Raw genomic sequence first — 16,259 nt, 5'->3', positions numbered from 1 at the left:
GGGGACTTAGGACCTATAAGTCCTACTCAGCTACCTGTAAGTTGGATCTGAGCACAGACTTTCTGCTCCAACTCTCCCCTTTCCTGTAAAGGGTCGGTCAGTGTGGCCCAGGCCACGTTCTCTGGTTGGCTCCTAGATGAGAACCCAGGGCTTTCTGCCCTGACTTCAACCTCTTCCCCCCAAGCTGCCTGGTGACTCACTCCTACTTGCCCACTTTTTTTTCCCTCTCAGTTTATGCCTAGGGCTGCCAAGAATGGGAATTTATGAGCTCTCAGTGTGGCTGACCCTGGCTGGCATATCCTCCTAGGACTTCAAGCTGCCTGCCTCCCATAATTGAAAATCCTTTCCAACTCTCTCCTTCAGGAAGAATCAGAATAAAGCCAGTTAACACCACCTCTTCCTCCCCAAGAAACCAGACATCTTCCCCCCAACACACAGAAGCACACACTCCTACACATACACATTCCTTATCATTCGACCATGAAACCGCTACTGGCTCTGACCTACACCCACCCCACCCTGTCATGAATCAGCAGATTAAAAGAACAAGTAAAAGTAAGCGAAGGAATCCCAGTGAGCCTTCCTGAGGTCCTAGCCTTTAGTTAACATGGCTGCAGAACATTGATCTGGGAGCAGGCAATAGCATTTAGGCCACAGACCTTTTGAGAAGGGAATGGACCCTGCTGTTACTCAAATTCAGAAGCTTCCATTTTAGCAGTTTTCCCAGAAATATTGGTTTTGTTTTGTTTTGTTTTTAAAGCATTAAATCTGATAAGCTTATATAGATGTACATCAAGCCACCATGATGTACACCTTAAATATTTTACAATTTTATTGGTCAATTAAACCTCAATAAAACTGAGGGGTGGGGCACCTGGGTGGCTCAGTCTTTAAGTGTCTGACTTCGGCTCAGGTCATGAGCTCACAGTTCCTGGGTTCAAACCCCATGTTGGGCTCTGTGCTGACAATTCAGAGCCTGGAGCCTGCTTCAGATTCTATGAGTCCTTCTCTCTTTCTGCCCCTCCCCTGTTTGTGCACACCTTCTCTCTCTAAATAAACACTAAAAAAAAAAAAACAATAAAATTGAAAAAAAATCTGATAAAATTCAGTTAGACACTTCTTGCATTTAGCCCTTTATGAGATGACTTCCTCATTCTGTCTCAATGTAGTTCCACAAACATTTAATACTAGCTTAATTTATTTTTAAGGCATTTTTAAAAAATTTATTTCTTGGAGTGGGGGACAGGGGCAGAGAGAGAGGGAAGAAAGAGAATTCCAAGCAAGCTCTGCACTATCAGTGCATGGGGCTCTAATTCATGAATCGCAAGATCATGACCTGAGCTGAAGTCACTTAGCCGACTGAGCCACCCAGGCACCCAAAAACTAGCTTCTTTTTAAAAATTTAAAATATGGGCACCTGGGTGGCTCAGTTAGTTAAGCGTCTGACTTTGGCTCAGGTCATGATCTCATGGCTCGTGAGTTCAAGCCCTGCATCGGGCTCTGTGCTGACAGCTCAGAGCCTGGAGCCTGCTTCAGATTCTGAGTCTCCCTCTCTCTCTGCCCCTCCCCCACTTGCACTCTGTCTCTCTCTGTCTCAAAAATAAATATTAAAGAAAAATTTTTATTAAAAATAAAAAAAATGAGTAAGTAAAACAAGTTTATTTTCAGAGAAACATTCCTGTCCCTATCAGTTCAATAAATCTCTTAAGCTTAAACTTTTGGATAATACTAAGTAAAACACTGCCTAAAGATTTCCCTAAGAGAACCCAGCATGGACCTATAAAGAATGGACAGTGATCCCTGCCAAAGAACCCTGAACTTGGCAAATTTTTATTATATTACAATCACCAAATAGGCTAGAAGAGCAAATAGACTAGCTCCAGCTAGTCACACAAGTTACCAGATACATGCTTTGCATCAGTAACTACTGAATTGGGAGCTGGGAGCACAAATAGGAGTTCTAGCCTAAGGAGTAAGGGCTCACGGGCCCAGCCCCTACCCCTGGGAGTAATAGAGAAGCAAACTCTGAGCCCCGAGATCCTTCAGCTTTGACCTCCCCAAGAACTGAACTCCAGATCTGTCATGTGAGAAAGCAAAACTAAGATCATCAACTAGGTAGGCAGCTTGCTGATGGGTATTCTAGCTGCATTCAGAGCTAAGACTGACATAACAGTGATGTGCTAAGCAGAAGCCCAGCAGCCTTTCCATTATTCATCTCACGGACAGATACCCCATCTCCAGTGCCCCTGCCCCTCCAGTCCTAGTATTAGTTGCAGCCAGATAGGCCAGAGTATGAGACCACAGAACACTCCCACATCATCCAAATGCCTAAAGTCCAAGCAGTAGCCAGGAGAATGTGTAGCCCACCTTGGGTGGTGCTGAAGAGTCCTACAGGCCACCTAGCTCCACAGGGAGGCAAATGGAAGCAATCCAAGTCTCCCTGCAGAGGAAGCACCTGTTACCCCAGCCTCCTCTGTCCCCAGAATGTAACTATGCCTGTGTACATATGTGGGTGAATCTAAAGGAACCCTGGTCCCCTGAGCATCCCTTGCAGACTCATCATACGTGCCCATAGGCCAAGGGAAATGTCAGCATGACTTGGTTCCCTATCGATACTAGTTGTTTAGTTTTCCTTCCCAGCAATGTGCCTGTACCATCACCCTCCATGTTCCTGGAGCACTTTGTCACACAGCACACAAAGTGTAATTGCATGTGAAAACATCTTCCCCAACCATGCTGGCTGTGAACCCCTGGAGGATAGGGGCTGTGAGTACTTGTATGTAATAGATTAGCGAAATGAAAAAAATGGCTGTATCTGATATTCTTCCATTCATTTCATCCAAGAAATGCCTATTGAGAATTTGCTCTGTATAAAGGGCAAACAACACAATTAACAGCTAAATACTTGTGTATGGCTAAGACATCAATGGTAATAGAGGAGGAAGAGGCGGGCCTGGCTGGCTCAGTTGGTAGGGCATCTGACTCTTGATCTCAGGGTCCTCAATTCAAGCCCCACGTTGAGTGTGGAACCTAGTTTAAAAAAAAAAAAAAGAATTAGAGGAGGAAGAGAGGACACTGGCCACACCTGGGCTCAGGGTGCCATACCCTCCATGCCCAATCAGGGCTGGTCACCAATAGTGGCACAACCAGAATGGAATCCATCCAATAGCATGAGTCTTCAATGTAGGAAAGGTGATTCCTAGTTCCTCTCTGAGATTCCTTCAGGTCTTTGCCTCTGTCACCTTCCCCAGTAATATAATCGTTCTATAACAGAGGTTATAATGTCACTGATAAGGTATTTAATTCTTCTAAAATGTATTTGTAGAGTCTTTTATTGTTTCACAGTCCTCTGGGCAGGTTAAATAAACACAGAAAGAAGGAAACAAAAATATTTCTCCCAGGGCACGTGGGTGGCTCAGTGGGTTAAGTGTCTGACTTTGGCTCAGGTCATTATCTCACAGTTTGTTAGTTGGAGCCCCACATCGGGCTCTGTGCTGACAGCTCAGCCTGGAGCCTGCTTCAGATTCTGTCTCCCTCTCTCTCTCTGCCCCTCTCCTGCTTGTGCTCTGTCTCTCAAAAATAAGTAAACGGTAAATATCTACATATACTAACTTAGACAACACATATGTGTGTATATATATATATGTGTGTGTGTGTGTGTGTATACATATACTAAGTTGAACAACACATATACATATATATATGTATGTATTTCTCCCCGAAGAGACCTGTAACCAAAAGCTGCCCAATATATTTGTGAATACTGCCACACGTCTCTGTCATTGCTGGCCAAGTGTGGACCAAGTCTAAGCTGGGAGGGCCAACTGCAGTGAGGTGTAGAGCAAGCCATACTGCCAGCCAAGGCAAGAACTTTTTGATTTGGAATCAGATAAAGCTTGAAGTTCGCACACTCAGACATTACAAACTCTCAGTTGGATCATCACAGTCCAATATAAGCCTGTTTGTTCCCTCTAGCTGACTTCCTGCTTGCCTTCCTATTCTTGTAGTCCAAGCTTCCATGGCAATGGGTGGGTTCTTCAGTTCTGGGATTTGGTTATGAGGCCAAGTGAGTGCCTTACTAGGCCTAAACCTCTCCCTAGGGTAAGAGACCCAACAGAGAACACGGCCCTGGTGCCTGGGTGTCTCCTGAGCTGAATCATGCACATCCTACCAAATCCACAGGTCACCACAACAGCAGGAGCACATGGGCAGATGTTGATAGTTTCCAGTTCACAATTTTTAACATTTTAATTAAAGAAAAAAATGTTTTAATTTTTTAAATGTTTATTTATTTTTGAGAGAGAGGCAGAAAGAGAGGGAGACATAGAATCCAAAGCAGGCTCCAGGCTCCAAGCTGTCAGCACGGAGCCCGATGTAGGGCTTGAACCCACCAACCATGAGATCATGACCTGAGCTGAAGTTGGATGCTTAACAGACTGAACCACCCAGGTGCCCCTTCAATCTTTAACATTTTAATCAAATTCACTAAAAACATTTAATAACTTTGGAGATAATGATTTTCTGACTGTGAAATTTCACTTTATTCCTTGCATTTTAACTATTAGCATTTTATAATCTTAGTATAAGGAACCATCCATAATTAGTGTGTGGTTTTTACAGCCATTTAATAGCACTGAAGAGATCCTGCCTTAAAAAGGTTTTCCAAAGTTTTCATATTTATAATTAGGTTTTGTCCCCTTTTCTAGTGGTGCTGAGGACTTATCCTACTTCCTTAAGACTCTGACCCAGACCATAAATGGTACAGGAGAAACTGCTAAAAAAAGAAGAGAGAAGCAGACACCCTCTAGTGTAGGTTCTGATAACCCAACTTTCTTTTTCCATAAATAACAGTTGTTCCAAAAACAACATTTTTAACAATTTCAAAGAACTTTCACAGGAGGGCACTCAAGGTTGTCAGGGTTGACTCCCAGATGTAGAATTATCATGTCGTGGTAACTCTTATCTGCAGGGGATTAACTGCTATGTGGTTATTCAAGGCGGTTTTAATTCCAAATTTACTTTCCCCTCCTATCTACCCAACTGCCAAGAGGCCTGTGTTACCAGATGATACGTGAAAGCTGTCCCAGCTAGTGCAAATTGAATTCATGCTAATTTCAATTAGCCAAAACCCAACATAAAAATACTATATCTGTTCAAATGACTTACCATACCTTCACCAAGCCTGTGCTCCCTCCTCCAACCCCAACACTAAACATGGCTCATCTGTTTCTCCTCTCCTCCCTCATTGCCATCTCTACAGTGAAAGGTTCTTAACAGTTCTCTGGGCTGCTATTTCGTCTCTGCTCTGAAACCTTTTATAATATCTGTGGGCCATTTAAGGCAGAGCATGTGGCCCTTCTGGCCTCTGTTTTAGCTTTAGATTGAAGGTTCTTTCCAGCTTCATTGGTCTAATCCTCACTCTTTGATACTGCCCTGCGTGTTCCAGAAATTGACTCCTGTAGTTTCACTTCCTGTAACATGCACCATCATTTCTATGCTTAAGACCACACTCAAATGTTACACAAGCCAAAGGCTGCCTTTCACAGCTCAGGGTTCTACAGTCTTTGGTTCATATCCCCCCTCCCCCCCTTTTTTATTCATACTCCTTAATGGCACTTACCACACACATTGTGACGCTGGGTCTGTGTAAGATCTGTTCTCCAGTAGATTGTATGAAGTCAGGCACTGTGTCTTATTTTGGAGGACAGAACTGCTCGACACCAGCTGCCTGGCTTCCTCGCGGGCTTACTTCCCACTCTATGAGGAGGGCTGTACTTTTTGTACGCAGGGTCGAGTGGAAAACATAGTGTTCAGGACAATGCTTCTTGTTGCAGCAAAAAACTAAGAAACAGCTTGGGCACCTAATGTGGAGAACACATCTGGACCTCTGCTTCCCCCAGTTGCTATCGCCCCTCAGCGGCTGCTTGTCTCCCTGACTAGCTCAGTGAGGGGGGCTTGGGGAATTCTGTTGTGGGCCATGATTCTGGCATCTAGATTGTTTGAGACGAGTGTTCATGACTACACCACACTTTTGAGTCCTGGTCCCAAGGCGCTGGTGCACCCGGCACTCCCCAAATCCCTTTTGGGTCTCCAGGGCAGGGACCCCGATCCCAAGTCTGGGCGGCTAAGGACTGGCCTAAGGTCTCCAGCGGAAAGCAAGAAAAGCTAGGAGCAGGCTAACAGCGCAGGCTCTGGTGGTGTGCCCGGGGTGGGGGAGGGAGTGTCTTCCGTCAGTCAGCTAGAGATGGCCGGGCAAGACAGAGAAAGGGGTGCGGAACAGGGATCCCGCGGAGCTGCCCGCAGGGCGGGAGAAAAGCGCAGCTAGCTTCCCTCCGCCCGCCTCCTCTTCCGGCCTCCTCCCGGCTCCGCCGCGCTTCAGTGGGAGTGGAGCTGCGCGTGAGAGGCGGGCCAGAGAGGCGGGCCGAAGAGGCAAAGGCCAGCGGGTAGTCGAGGCCGCGGCCCGAGGTGGGGTTAGGCCGCGCGCGCGCGTGTGCGTGCGTGCGTGCATGCGTGCGTGGGCGCGGTCCACAGCACGCCGTGCGCGAGGCGGATGTCCGGGCCGGCTGGGCCGGGGCCGCGGACGAGATGGCGGAAGGTGGAGGCTGCCGTGAGCGACCGGATGCGGAGACCCAGAAATCGGAGCTCGGGGCCTTGATGAGGACCACGCTCCAACGAGGGGCGCAGTGGTGAGCGCCAGGCCCGCCGTGCCGCCCTCAAGGCCAGGGGCAGGGGCTCTGGCCCTAAGGCCGGACCCCTCTTTCCCGGCTTGGGTAGGGGCCGGGCGGGGGCGATGTTAGTGACCCTTGCAGGGTGTCCTGAGCCCTGTCCCTCAGGAGAGGAAAGTAGGATCACCTCTGGGAAAGAGTGAAGGTCGTCCCGGCCCATTCAGAGCCCCAGAGAGTGGACCCGGTGGGGGCGAGGGCTGCAGGATGCGGGGAAGGGGGGGTGCTCACGGGGACCTTCAGGATGTGAAGAGCCCTTTACCTTCGAGGAATTGCAGTGTGACCTTGAGCGAAGGCGACCACACCTCCCAGACCCTGGTTCCTTACTGTTACAGCCAGGGTAACCAGTATTTGGCACCCCCGCCTTTTGGGTTGAGAAGAAGATCAGAAGTAGATACTTTTGTAACTTGTAAACTGCCGTGCGGGTGCCAAGGTTAGAAGCCGAACAAATGTTTGAGAGCTCCAGGTTACTTTGGTAGTAAATGTCAAAAATAATTGTGGCGGCAGCATTTCGGAGTGGGAGAGGAGGATAGATTAGAGCCTAGATAAAAAGATTAAAAGTTCAGGGTTTAGAAGAGCAAGTCTGAGACCAGAGGTTTCTTAAATTGTTTAGTAGAAGAGACGATACTTCGACTAGTTAGATTTCTTGGTAGTCTTATCGTGTGAGAGTAGAAAGCTAGAGCTTGGCTTTGCATTGAACTTGATTGAACGAACATCCGTCTTTAAGAAACTGTGGCTGTGTTGATAATGCCGTTTACAGTAACAGGAATTGAGCAGGGAAGGGAAACCTTGGGATTAGGAGGAGTTCAGATAGGGCTTTACAGTGTTCTTCAGCTGGCCAAGCTGTGAAATGCAGGGCAAGCAGAGGAAATTATCCTGCATAGGGGTGATATATGAAGGACACTCAGCAGAACCAGAGGAAATTTGAGATAGACTAAGAACACGCACTAAAAGTGTTTGGAGGGTGCTGTTCAAGGGGTTTGGAAGGAAAAGAGCATTGTAGAGATTTGGATATATTTATGGATCTTTGTGGCCTCTGGGAAGCTGCCTGATCTCTGAGGTTTGTTGGCTATAAAACTTAAAGGACTCACCAATATAATTGTGCCCCCCCCCCCCGAGATTTCCCCCTCCTTCTTAGTTGTAAAACAGCATAGTGATACTTTTTTTTTTTTTTTTTAAGCTTATTTATTTTGAGAGAGAGGGAAAGAGAATATGAGCAGGGGAGAGGCAGAGAGAGAGGGAGAAAGAGGATCGATCCCAAGCAGGCTCCAGTGTCAACACATAGCTGGACTTGGGGCTTGAACTCATGAACCGTGAGATCATGATAGCCTAAACCAAGAGTCAGATGCTTAACTGACAGCCACCCACACACCCCAACAGCATAGTGATACTTTTTAAATATAACCAGAGCAACTTAATAACTAGACACTGGAAACTATTATATGTCACACCTAGACACTGTTGTATATGCATGTATATGTATACACACATGCTTGTTTTAAACACATAACTTTTATAAAAAAGTTATGAATTGATTTTTTTTATTACAAAGTGCCATATTTACAGTTTTAAAATAAAGCCTTTTTCTTAGAAATGTTACAAACATTAATATGGTTTTACAAACTACAACAGTGTGGGGGAATGAATTAGCCTGGTTGCTTGACTTCAAATGAAGTTTTTTTGAATCTTAAAAAGGCCTGAGTCTGGGAAAAAATGTATATGCCTATATTTGATAAGAGATTAGTATCCCTTTGTCAGATTACAAAACAGAAGACAGATTTTTACTGATTGGGATATTTTTCTTTTTATGTTTTAGTCTTAATCAAATATTTATCAAGTGCCTTCTATATGCAGGGAGCTAACTCTCTGTGCCTAGATGTCTATAGATACGAAACACATGCATTTTTTAAATATTTTCTTTGGTACTCACAGGAAATCTGAAGTGTGTGGTGTTATTATCGCATTTTCAGAAAGAAAATTAACTTAATGCTCTACATGTCAAACAGTGTAACCAAACTGTCTTGGACAAGGACCTCTATAAAGATCATTATGAAATTAATGACTTGCTTATTAGCAAACAAGATTTTACTCATAGGAGGACATCATTTATTTATTTATTTATTTATTAAATGAGTAGTAGATATTTTTCTTTTTAATGTTTATTTATTTTTGAGACAGTGCAAGCAGGGGAGGGGCAGAGAGAGAGGGAGATACAGAATCTGAAGCAAGCTCCAGGCTCTGAGCTGTCAGCAGAGAGCTTGAAGTACGGCTTGAACCCATGAACCGTGAGATCATGACCTGAGCCTAAGTCGGACGCTTAACCAACTGAGCCACCCAGGCACCCCAGAAGGACATCATTTAAAAAAGCCTTTTGAGGGGCGCCTGGGTGGCGCAGTCGGTTGAGCGTCTGACTTCAGCCAGGTCACGATCTCGCGGTCCGGGAGTTCAAGCCCCGCGTCAGGCTCTGGGCTGATGGCTTGGAGCCTGTTTCCGATTCTGTGTCTCCCTCTCTCTCTGCCCCTCCCCCGTTCATGCTCTGTCTCTCTCTGTCACAAAAATAAAAATAAAAAACGTTAAAAAAGCCTTTTGAGGTGTGCTTCGGTGGTTCAGTCAGTTAAGCATCCAACCCTTGATTTTGTCTCAGGTCATGATCTCATGGTTTGTGAGTTTGAGCCCTGCATCAGGCTCTGTGCTAACAGTGTGGAATCAGCTTGGGAGTCTCTCAATCTCTCTCTTTTCCCTGCTCCTCCCCTGCTCACTCTCTCTTTCTCTATCAAATAAATAAGTAAATAAATAAATAAACATTTATTAAAAAAGGCCTTTTGAAGCCAGTCGTTTCCTTTTATTTATTCATTAGTTATTTATAAATTATAATATAAATATAAATTATTTGTATTTATTTATTTTTAAGTAAGCTCTACACTCAACGTGGGGCTTGAACTCACGACCCGGAGATCAAGAGTCACACACTCCACTGACTGAGCCAGCCAGCTGCCCCTATTCATTTTTTCAAAAATCATTTCAGTTTATGGATTTTTTACCTTTGCCAGACCATGTCTGCCATGCGGGGCCTATTCCGGCTTTTGTTCTTAAGAGTGTGTTTTTGAGTGGGGACTGTGTATTGCTCAGGTGGGAAAACCATAAAAAAAAAAATTAAGAGAACAGTTGCAGAAACTTACAACCTCAGCTTTTCTGGTATAGTAAATTTTTGTCTGTCTCTAGGTATCTTATTGACAGCCGGTGGTTCAAGCAGTGGAAGAAGTATGTGGGCTTCGACAGCTGGGATATGTACAATGTGGGTGAACACAATCTGTTTCCTGGCCCAATAGATAACTCTGGACTCTTTTCAGGTATAGTATCCCATTGCTTTTCTTTTGTTTAAAAAAAATTTTTTTTAATTCTATTTATTTTGGAGAGAGAGAGAGACAGAGTGTGAGCAGGGGAGGGGCAGAGAGAGAAAGGGAGACACAGAATCCAAAGCAGGCTGCAGGTTCTGAGCTGTCAGCACAGAGCCCGATGCAGGGCTCGAACCCACAAACCGTGAGATCATGACCTGAGCCAAAGTCAGACACTTAACTGACTGAGCCACCTAGGTGCCCCCACCCCCCACCATTGCTTTTCTAACTGAAATATTCCAGGCACGCAGTGGTCTGAGGTGGTGTTTATCAGTAACATGGACATGACGAACCTAACTTTGCTACTATGAGGGGATAGAAACAAGTATCCTTGATTTGTATCTATCAAAGAAGGCTTTGTAGACACTCAGGGAGAAGTTAAGTTACTCCTTTCCTAAACTGCTTCTAAAGAGCAGCTTCCAGTATTTTTCTTTTTGCAAATTAGTTCTGCTAGAGATGTCAGATTTTAGATTAGCATGTGGAATGGAAAGAATAGGATATCATTTTGAAATTGCATCTGGAATCTGAAATTTGGGCACCAGAATGTTCTGTGTTAACCTTTGCAGTTGAACAAACTGTAGACCTGTCTCATCCATCAAACATTCCTGTGATGGTTGTTTGTCACAGAAGTGGTGTGAGGAGAAGTGGAAGGTAGAGCTACCATCACGATCAGCTCCCAGTGGAAGAAGTGACTGAAAAAGTAATGTGTGACCTACCAGAGCTGGGCTTGTACCTGTAGATGCATTGAGATGACAGTTGGGCTTTCTCAGGCTCTTTTCTGCCTAGCTTTAGACTCAACTTGCAAGCAGGACACAGGTGATCTGTTGATTTTTCCCCAAATCAGAGCAGTAGGAAGATAGACAATACATGAAGCTTGATCCAAGTACCTAACACCAAGCTGGGTGTTTTTAAAAATGAGTAGTGCTTCGGGCTCCTGGGTGGTTTAGTTGGTTGAGTGTCTCTTTTTCGACTCAGGTCATGATCCCAGGGTTGTGGGATCAAGCCCCACATTGGGGTCCATGCTCAGCATGGAGCCTGCTTGAGATTCTCCCTCCTCTTTGTGTGTCTCTCTCTCTCTCTCTCTCTCTCTCTCTCTCTCTCTCTCTCCCTCTCTCTCCTCCCTCTCCGCCCCCCCTCAAAAATGCTCAGACTTGTTTTAGTGGAGGTCTAATGACATAATGAATAATTCATGTACTTTGTTTCCTGATGTAGGTCACATATGGTGGCATCATACCATGAAGTTGCCCTAAGGGAGCACAGCAGTGTATTTGCACTTTTCTTCCCCATGCCCCGCTCTTTTTTATTTTATTTTTTCCAGTAATCTCTAACCCCAACGTGGGACTCAATCTCATGACCCTGAGATCAGGAGTCGCATGCTGTACTGACTGAGGGGGAGACAGAGGATCCAAAGCGGGCTCTGCACTGACAGCAGAGAACCCAACGCAGGGCTTAAAGTAGGACGCTCAACCGACTGAGTCACCCAGGTCCCCATTCTTTTTTTTTCTTTTTGAATAGATTTTTTTTTTTAATGTTTATTTATTTATTTTTTCAACGTTTATTTATTTTTGGGACAGAGAGAGACAGAGCATGAACAGGGGAGGGGCAGAGAGAGAGGGAGACACAGAATCAGAAACAGGCTCCAGGCTCTGAGCCATCAGCCCAGAGCCCGACACGGGGCTCGAACTCCCGGACCGCAAGATCGTGACCTGGCTGAAGTCGGACGCTTAACCGACTGCACCACCCAGGCGCCCCTAATGTTTATTTTTGAGAGAGGGAGAAACAGCACAAGTTGGGGAGGGACAGAGACACAGAATCTGAAACAGGCTCCAGGCTCTGAGCTGTCAGCACAGAGTCTGACGTGGGGCTCAAACTCATGAATGGTGAGATCATGACCTGAGCTGAAGTTGGACGATCAACCGACTAAGTCACCCAGGCACCCTATGAATAGGAGATTTCTTAATGCTTTTAAAAGTACTAGTGATAAGAATCCTAGGGCTAGAGGGGCTCTCTGAAGTCATTTTGCATGATTTTCAGCTAAGGGCAGGCATTTCTTCCATGGTCCCCCAATTTGATGTCATCTGGCTTTGGCTTGAAACATTTGCTGTGTGCTTAGGAAGTGAGAAGTACATTCTGTTCAGACCCTGCTTCCTTGGAACATTGACAGTACAGGAATGACCTATCTCATGATTGAGGGTCACCCCTTAGTCCCCAGGCTTTCAGTCACCTGCCAGTCCCAGTCGGGCTGCCTTTCATCTAGGGTCACAGGAGTGGCTGGATGGGGCTCTTGAAAGTGGGGAGGGATGGGGTACAACATGTCCTTGTGTATGTTGTCCACAGAGCACCCCTTTTCTCATTGCCACCTCTGCCCCTACTGTCTATCAGATGGAATTATCTGTGTTTAGGCCAACCAGTGCTCTCATTTCCAGTGGCTTTATTTGCCACTCTGTTGAAGAAATTTGCAGACTAAATCCCCAATTCAAAACCCCTGTGTGATTTTTTTTTTTTTTTTAAGTTTATTTATTTTTGGGACAGAGAGAGACAGAGCATGAACAGGGGAGGGGCAGAGAGAGAGGGAGACACAGAATCGGAAACAGGCTCCAGGCTCTGAGCCATCAGCCCAGAGCCTGACGCGGGGCTCGAACTCCCAGACTGCGAGATCGTGACCTGGCTGAAGTCGGACGCTTAACCGACTGCGCCACCCAGGCGCCCCCCACCGTGTGATTTTTTAGCATGATGGCAGTTTTAGGTGAAATTTGAAATTTCCAGTTAAGTGAAATTGAAATCCCAGTTGTGTGTATCGCATTTGCACTGTTGTGTCTAAGAATGACATGTTTGGGAAAATCATCACTGAGCCTTAGATGGGAAAATGCCCTGTGGAAATGATGGGCTTGGGGATGGTGCTGCTGAAAGCTGTGTGTTCTTTTCCCACATTTAAAGGTTTCTGGCTGTTGCTAGGCACAGTATGGATGGCCAGATCTGTGTAGTGCTTAGTGTTGGAAATGAAGAAGGGATATGTCCCCAAGTAAGACAATAAGCGAATAACTTCTGTGAGGTTTTTTTTTGTTTTTTTTTTTTTAATTTTGTTTTTTTTTAACATTTATTTATTTTTGAGACAGAGAGAGACAGAGCATGAACGGGGGGGAGGGTCAGAGAGAGAGGGAAACACAGAATCCGAAGCAGGCTCCAGGCTCTGAGCCGTCAGCACAGAGCCCGACGCGGGGCTTGAACTCACGGACCATGAGATCATGACCTGAGCCGAAGTCGGCCGCCCAACCGACTGAGCCACCCAGGCGCCCCACTTCTGTGAGTTTTAATTTATAAATCAGAGAAAAGTTTGGAATTTAGGTTGTCAGTTTTGGGGGGAAGCATTTGTCTCAAGCAGGCTGATACCAGTGGGTCATCCTTCTGAACAGAAAAGGCCTGGTTTGTCATTGTTAATAATCATGCCAGAGCTGCTGTGGAAAGTGGGTGGCTCATCACGTAGAAGTGTCCACTTTTTTTTTTTTTTTTTTTTTTTTTAATGTTTATTTATTTTTGAGAGAGAGAGAGACAGCATGAGCTGGGGAGGGGCAGAGAGAGAGGGAGACACAGAATCCGAAGCAGGCTTCAGGCTCTGAGCTGTCAGCACAGAACCCGACGCGGGGCTCAAACTCACGACTGTGAGATCATGACCTGAGCCGAAGTCAGACGCCCAACCGACTGAGCCACCCAGGTGCCCCTTAGTTATAGTAAAATACACATAACATAAAACTTATCACCTTGACCATTTTTAAGTGTACAGTTCAGTAGTATTAAGCATATTTACATTGTTTTGCAGCCTATCTCCAGAACTTTTTCACCTTGGAAAACTGAAACCCCATACCTATTAAGCAGTAACTTCTAGCCCCTTTTCCTCCAAGCCCCTGGAAACCCCCATTCTACTTTCTGTATCTGAATCTGGCTACTCTAGATACCTCATTTAAGTAGAATCATTCAGTATTTGTTTTTCTGTGACTGCCTTATTTTATTTAGTATATTAGTATAGTATTCTCAGGTTCATCCTCATAGCGAGGTCAGAATTTCCTTCCCTTTTAAAGGTTGAATAATATTCTGCTATAGGTATATACCACATCATGTTTATCCATTCATCCATCTCCCCTTGGTATTCTTGTCCTCCACCGCTGTTTAATTCCTTTCCTATTTCCTTGGAGATGAAATTTCAAGGCAGAGGTGGATCAGATCTGTATTTTGCTCTAAGGAAGGGCAGAAGAGCTGATTGGATGGGGTATAAACTGGTGTTGAGGGGGTGGGTGATGACAAGCCCTGGTCACCTTGTGAATGCTGCTTATGGTTTTAGTTTTTTGTTTTTAACATCATCTGCCTTGAGTTACGGATGAGTTGCACCATTGTGGGTACTTCTGCTTTCCCAGTTTTGTGGCTTGCGCTACCACAGGAGTGGGTGTTGAAGAGCACAGAGGCTCCCTTCTTGGGAGGGGATCAGTCTTTCCTTGATCCAGTTCCTTGGTCCTCAACTGAGGGAGTAGGTTTCAGATCATGAACTTCCACTTCTGACTCCCAATCATGTTGCCTGCCTGTGGTAGGTGCGAGGTGGACGTTTAGCATGTTGGAGTATTACATATTTTCTTCCTCCACAGGGGGTTATCTAGCTAGGTTTTGACTTGGACTATTGAAAACTAAGAATACCAAATGACTCTTGGTAAAATAAAGTTGACTTCAATGATGTGTTTGTTGCTTTCTTAGTAAATCAGGAGAAGGGTTGCCTGGGTGGCTCAGTCGGTTGAGTGTCTGACTTCAGCTCAGGTCATGAACTCGTGGTTCGTGAGTTCGAGGCCTGCATTGGCTCTGTGCTGACAGGTGGAGCCTGGAGCCTGCGTCAGATACTGTCTCTCTCTCTCTCTCTCTCTCTCTCTCTCTCTCTGCCCCTTGCCCACTCACACTCTGTCTCTTTCTCTCTCAAAAATAAACAAACATTGAAAAATTATTAGTATTTCAGGAGAAGACGATGTATATATTTTTAGGTGTTTGTTTTATGTATTTTGAGAGTGAGAGAATACGTGTGCACAGTGAGCAGGAGATGGGCAGAGGAAGAGGGAGAGAGGATCCAAAGCAGGCTTTGCAATGTTAGCATGCAGCCCAGTGTGGGGCACGAACTCATGAACTGTGAGATCATGACCTGAGCCGAAATCAAGAGTCAGGCTCAACCAACTGAGCCACACCCAGGCACCCCGAGGAGAAGATGGCATTTGACCTCAGTGAAATTTCACTAAGCAGAATGTTATGTTAAATATTCATAATTAACAATTTTAATTGTGGACTCTGGAAGCACTTTGAAAATGTAAATTGGAGGTTTTCTCTTTTATTCTTCCTTCTCCATTCAATTACAGGAGAAGTACACATTCCTCATAAAATGTTCTGAAAGCATGGCTAAAGACGGCTTTCAGGTCTGCTCTGTGTTATGGCCAGAGACAGAATTTTGGAATTTTGTCCTGTTATTATAAATAATTTTCTTGTTTCTGAAAACTACATAAGAATCCTGTAAAACAAACATTTCTGAGAGAAGAGCAGTGAGTTATGAGCTGTTTTCTCTTTTCAGATCCGGAGAGTCAGACCTTGAAAGAACATTTAATTGATGAATTGGATTATGTATTGGTCCCAACCGAGGCCTGGAATAAATTACTCAACTGGTATGGCTGTGTAGAAGGCCAGCAGCCCATTGTCAGAAAAGTGAGTACATGAATTGTCACAGCTGTTGGTCAGTGTCTGTGAGTGCTCCCTGGGGGACACTGACTAGAGTTGGTTTCCTGGGGTACTGGATGTGCCTAAGTGGTCGAGTAGAGGTGTTTGAGGCCTTGTTTCTGGTTCTCTTTAGGGAATTGTGATCGTGAGTGGTGGTGAGTGAGGCTGCTCACTTGGGGTGTTATAGTGAGTGGCCTCCAAACATCAGAGCTGCCCAATGGCTTGGGGTGTGTCCAGCAGTGCCATGAGAGCACTATCTGGAAGGCTGTATGAGAGAAAGTTTACTTGGGGTCATAGGGACCTACGGTAATGTACTGCTTCCTGTTTATCTTAAAACTTTTCTGAAACTGCTTTTGCCTCTGTGTTTAAGAGTCTTTGGCCACATTGTTGAATGTCTCAAAAAGCA

At 45.2% G+C, this 16,259-nt stretch overlaps 1 protein-coding gene and 1 long non-coding RNA gene across 6 annotated transcripts in view; one reads left to right on the top strand and one right to left on the bottom strand.

The window, feature by feature from the left end:
• Window positions 1-2,816: 2,816 nt before the first annotated feature.
• Window positions 2,817-6,280, bottom strand: LOC125154342 (uncharacterized). Its single transcript, XR_007147769.1, has 2 exons — window positions 5,621-6,280; window positions 2,817-3,030 (listed from the first exon to the last, which is right to left on the bottom strand). It is a non-coding gene; the product is annotated as an uncharacterized LOC125154342 (long non-coding RNA).
• Window positions 6,281-6,430: 150 nt separating this feature from the next.
• USP4 (ubiquitin specific peptidase 4) overlaps window positions 6,431-16,259 on the top strand; it is a 49,953-nt gene continuing 40,124 nt past the window's right edge. For all 5 annotated transcript variants that reach the window (XR_007147746.1, XR_007147747.1, XM_047838395.1 and 2 more), the window contains exons 1-3: window positions 6,431-6,686; window positions 9,945-10,072; window positions 15,711-15,841. Coding sequence is in view for 3 of the 5 variants with exons in the window: in XM_047838395.1 (XP_047694351.1) it covers window positions 6,586-6,686; window positions 9,945-10,072; window positions 15,711-15,841 (360 nt within the window). In the remaining 2 variants the exon portion in view is untranslated. The remainder of the gene's footprint in view (window positions 6,687-9,944; window positions 10,073-15,710; window positions 15,842-16,259) is intronic.

Source organism: Prionailurus viverrinus, chromosome A2, assembly GCF_022837055.1.
Source record: "Prionailurus viverrinus isolate Anna chromosome A2, UM_Priviv_1.0, whole genome shotgun sequence".
Taxonomy (NCBI): Eukaryota; Metazoa; Chordata; class Mammalia; order Carnivora; family Felidae; genus Prionailurus; species Prionailurus viverrinus.
Note: the sequence above shows the minus strand (reverse complement) of the source record. Positions and strands in the feature narration are given on the sequence as shown.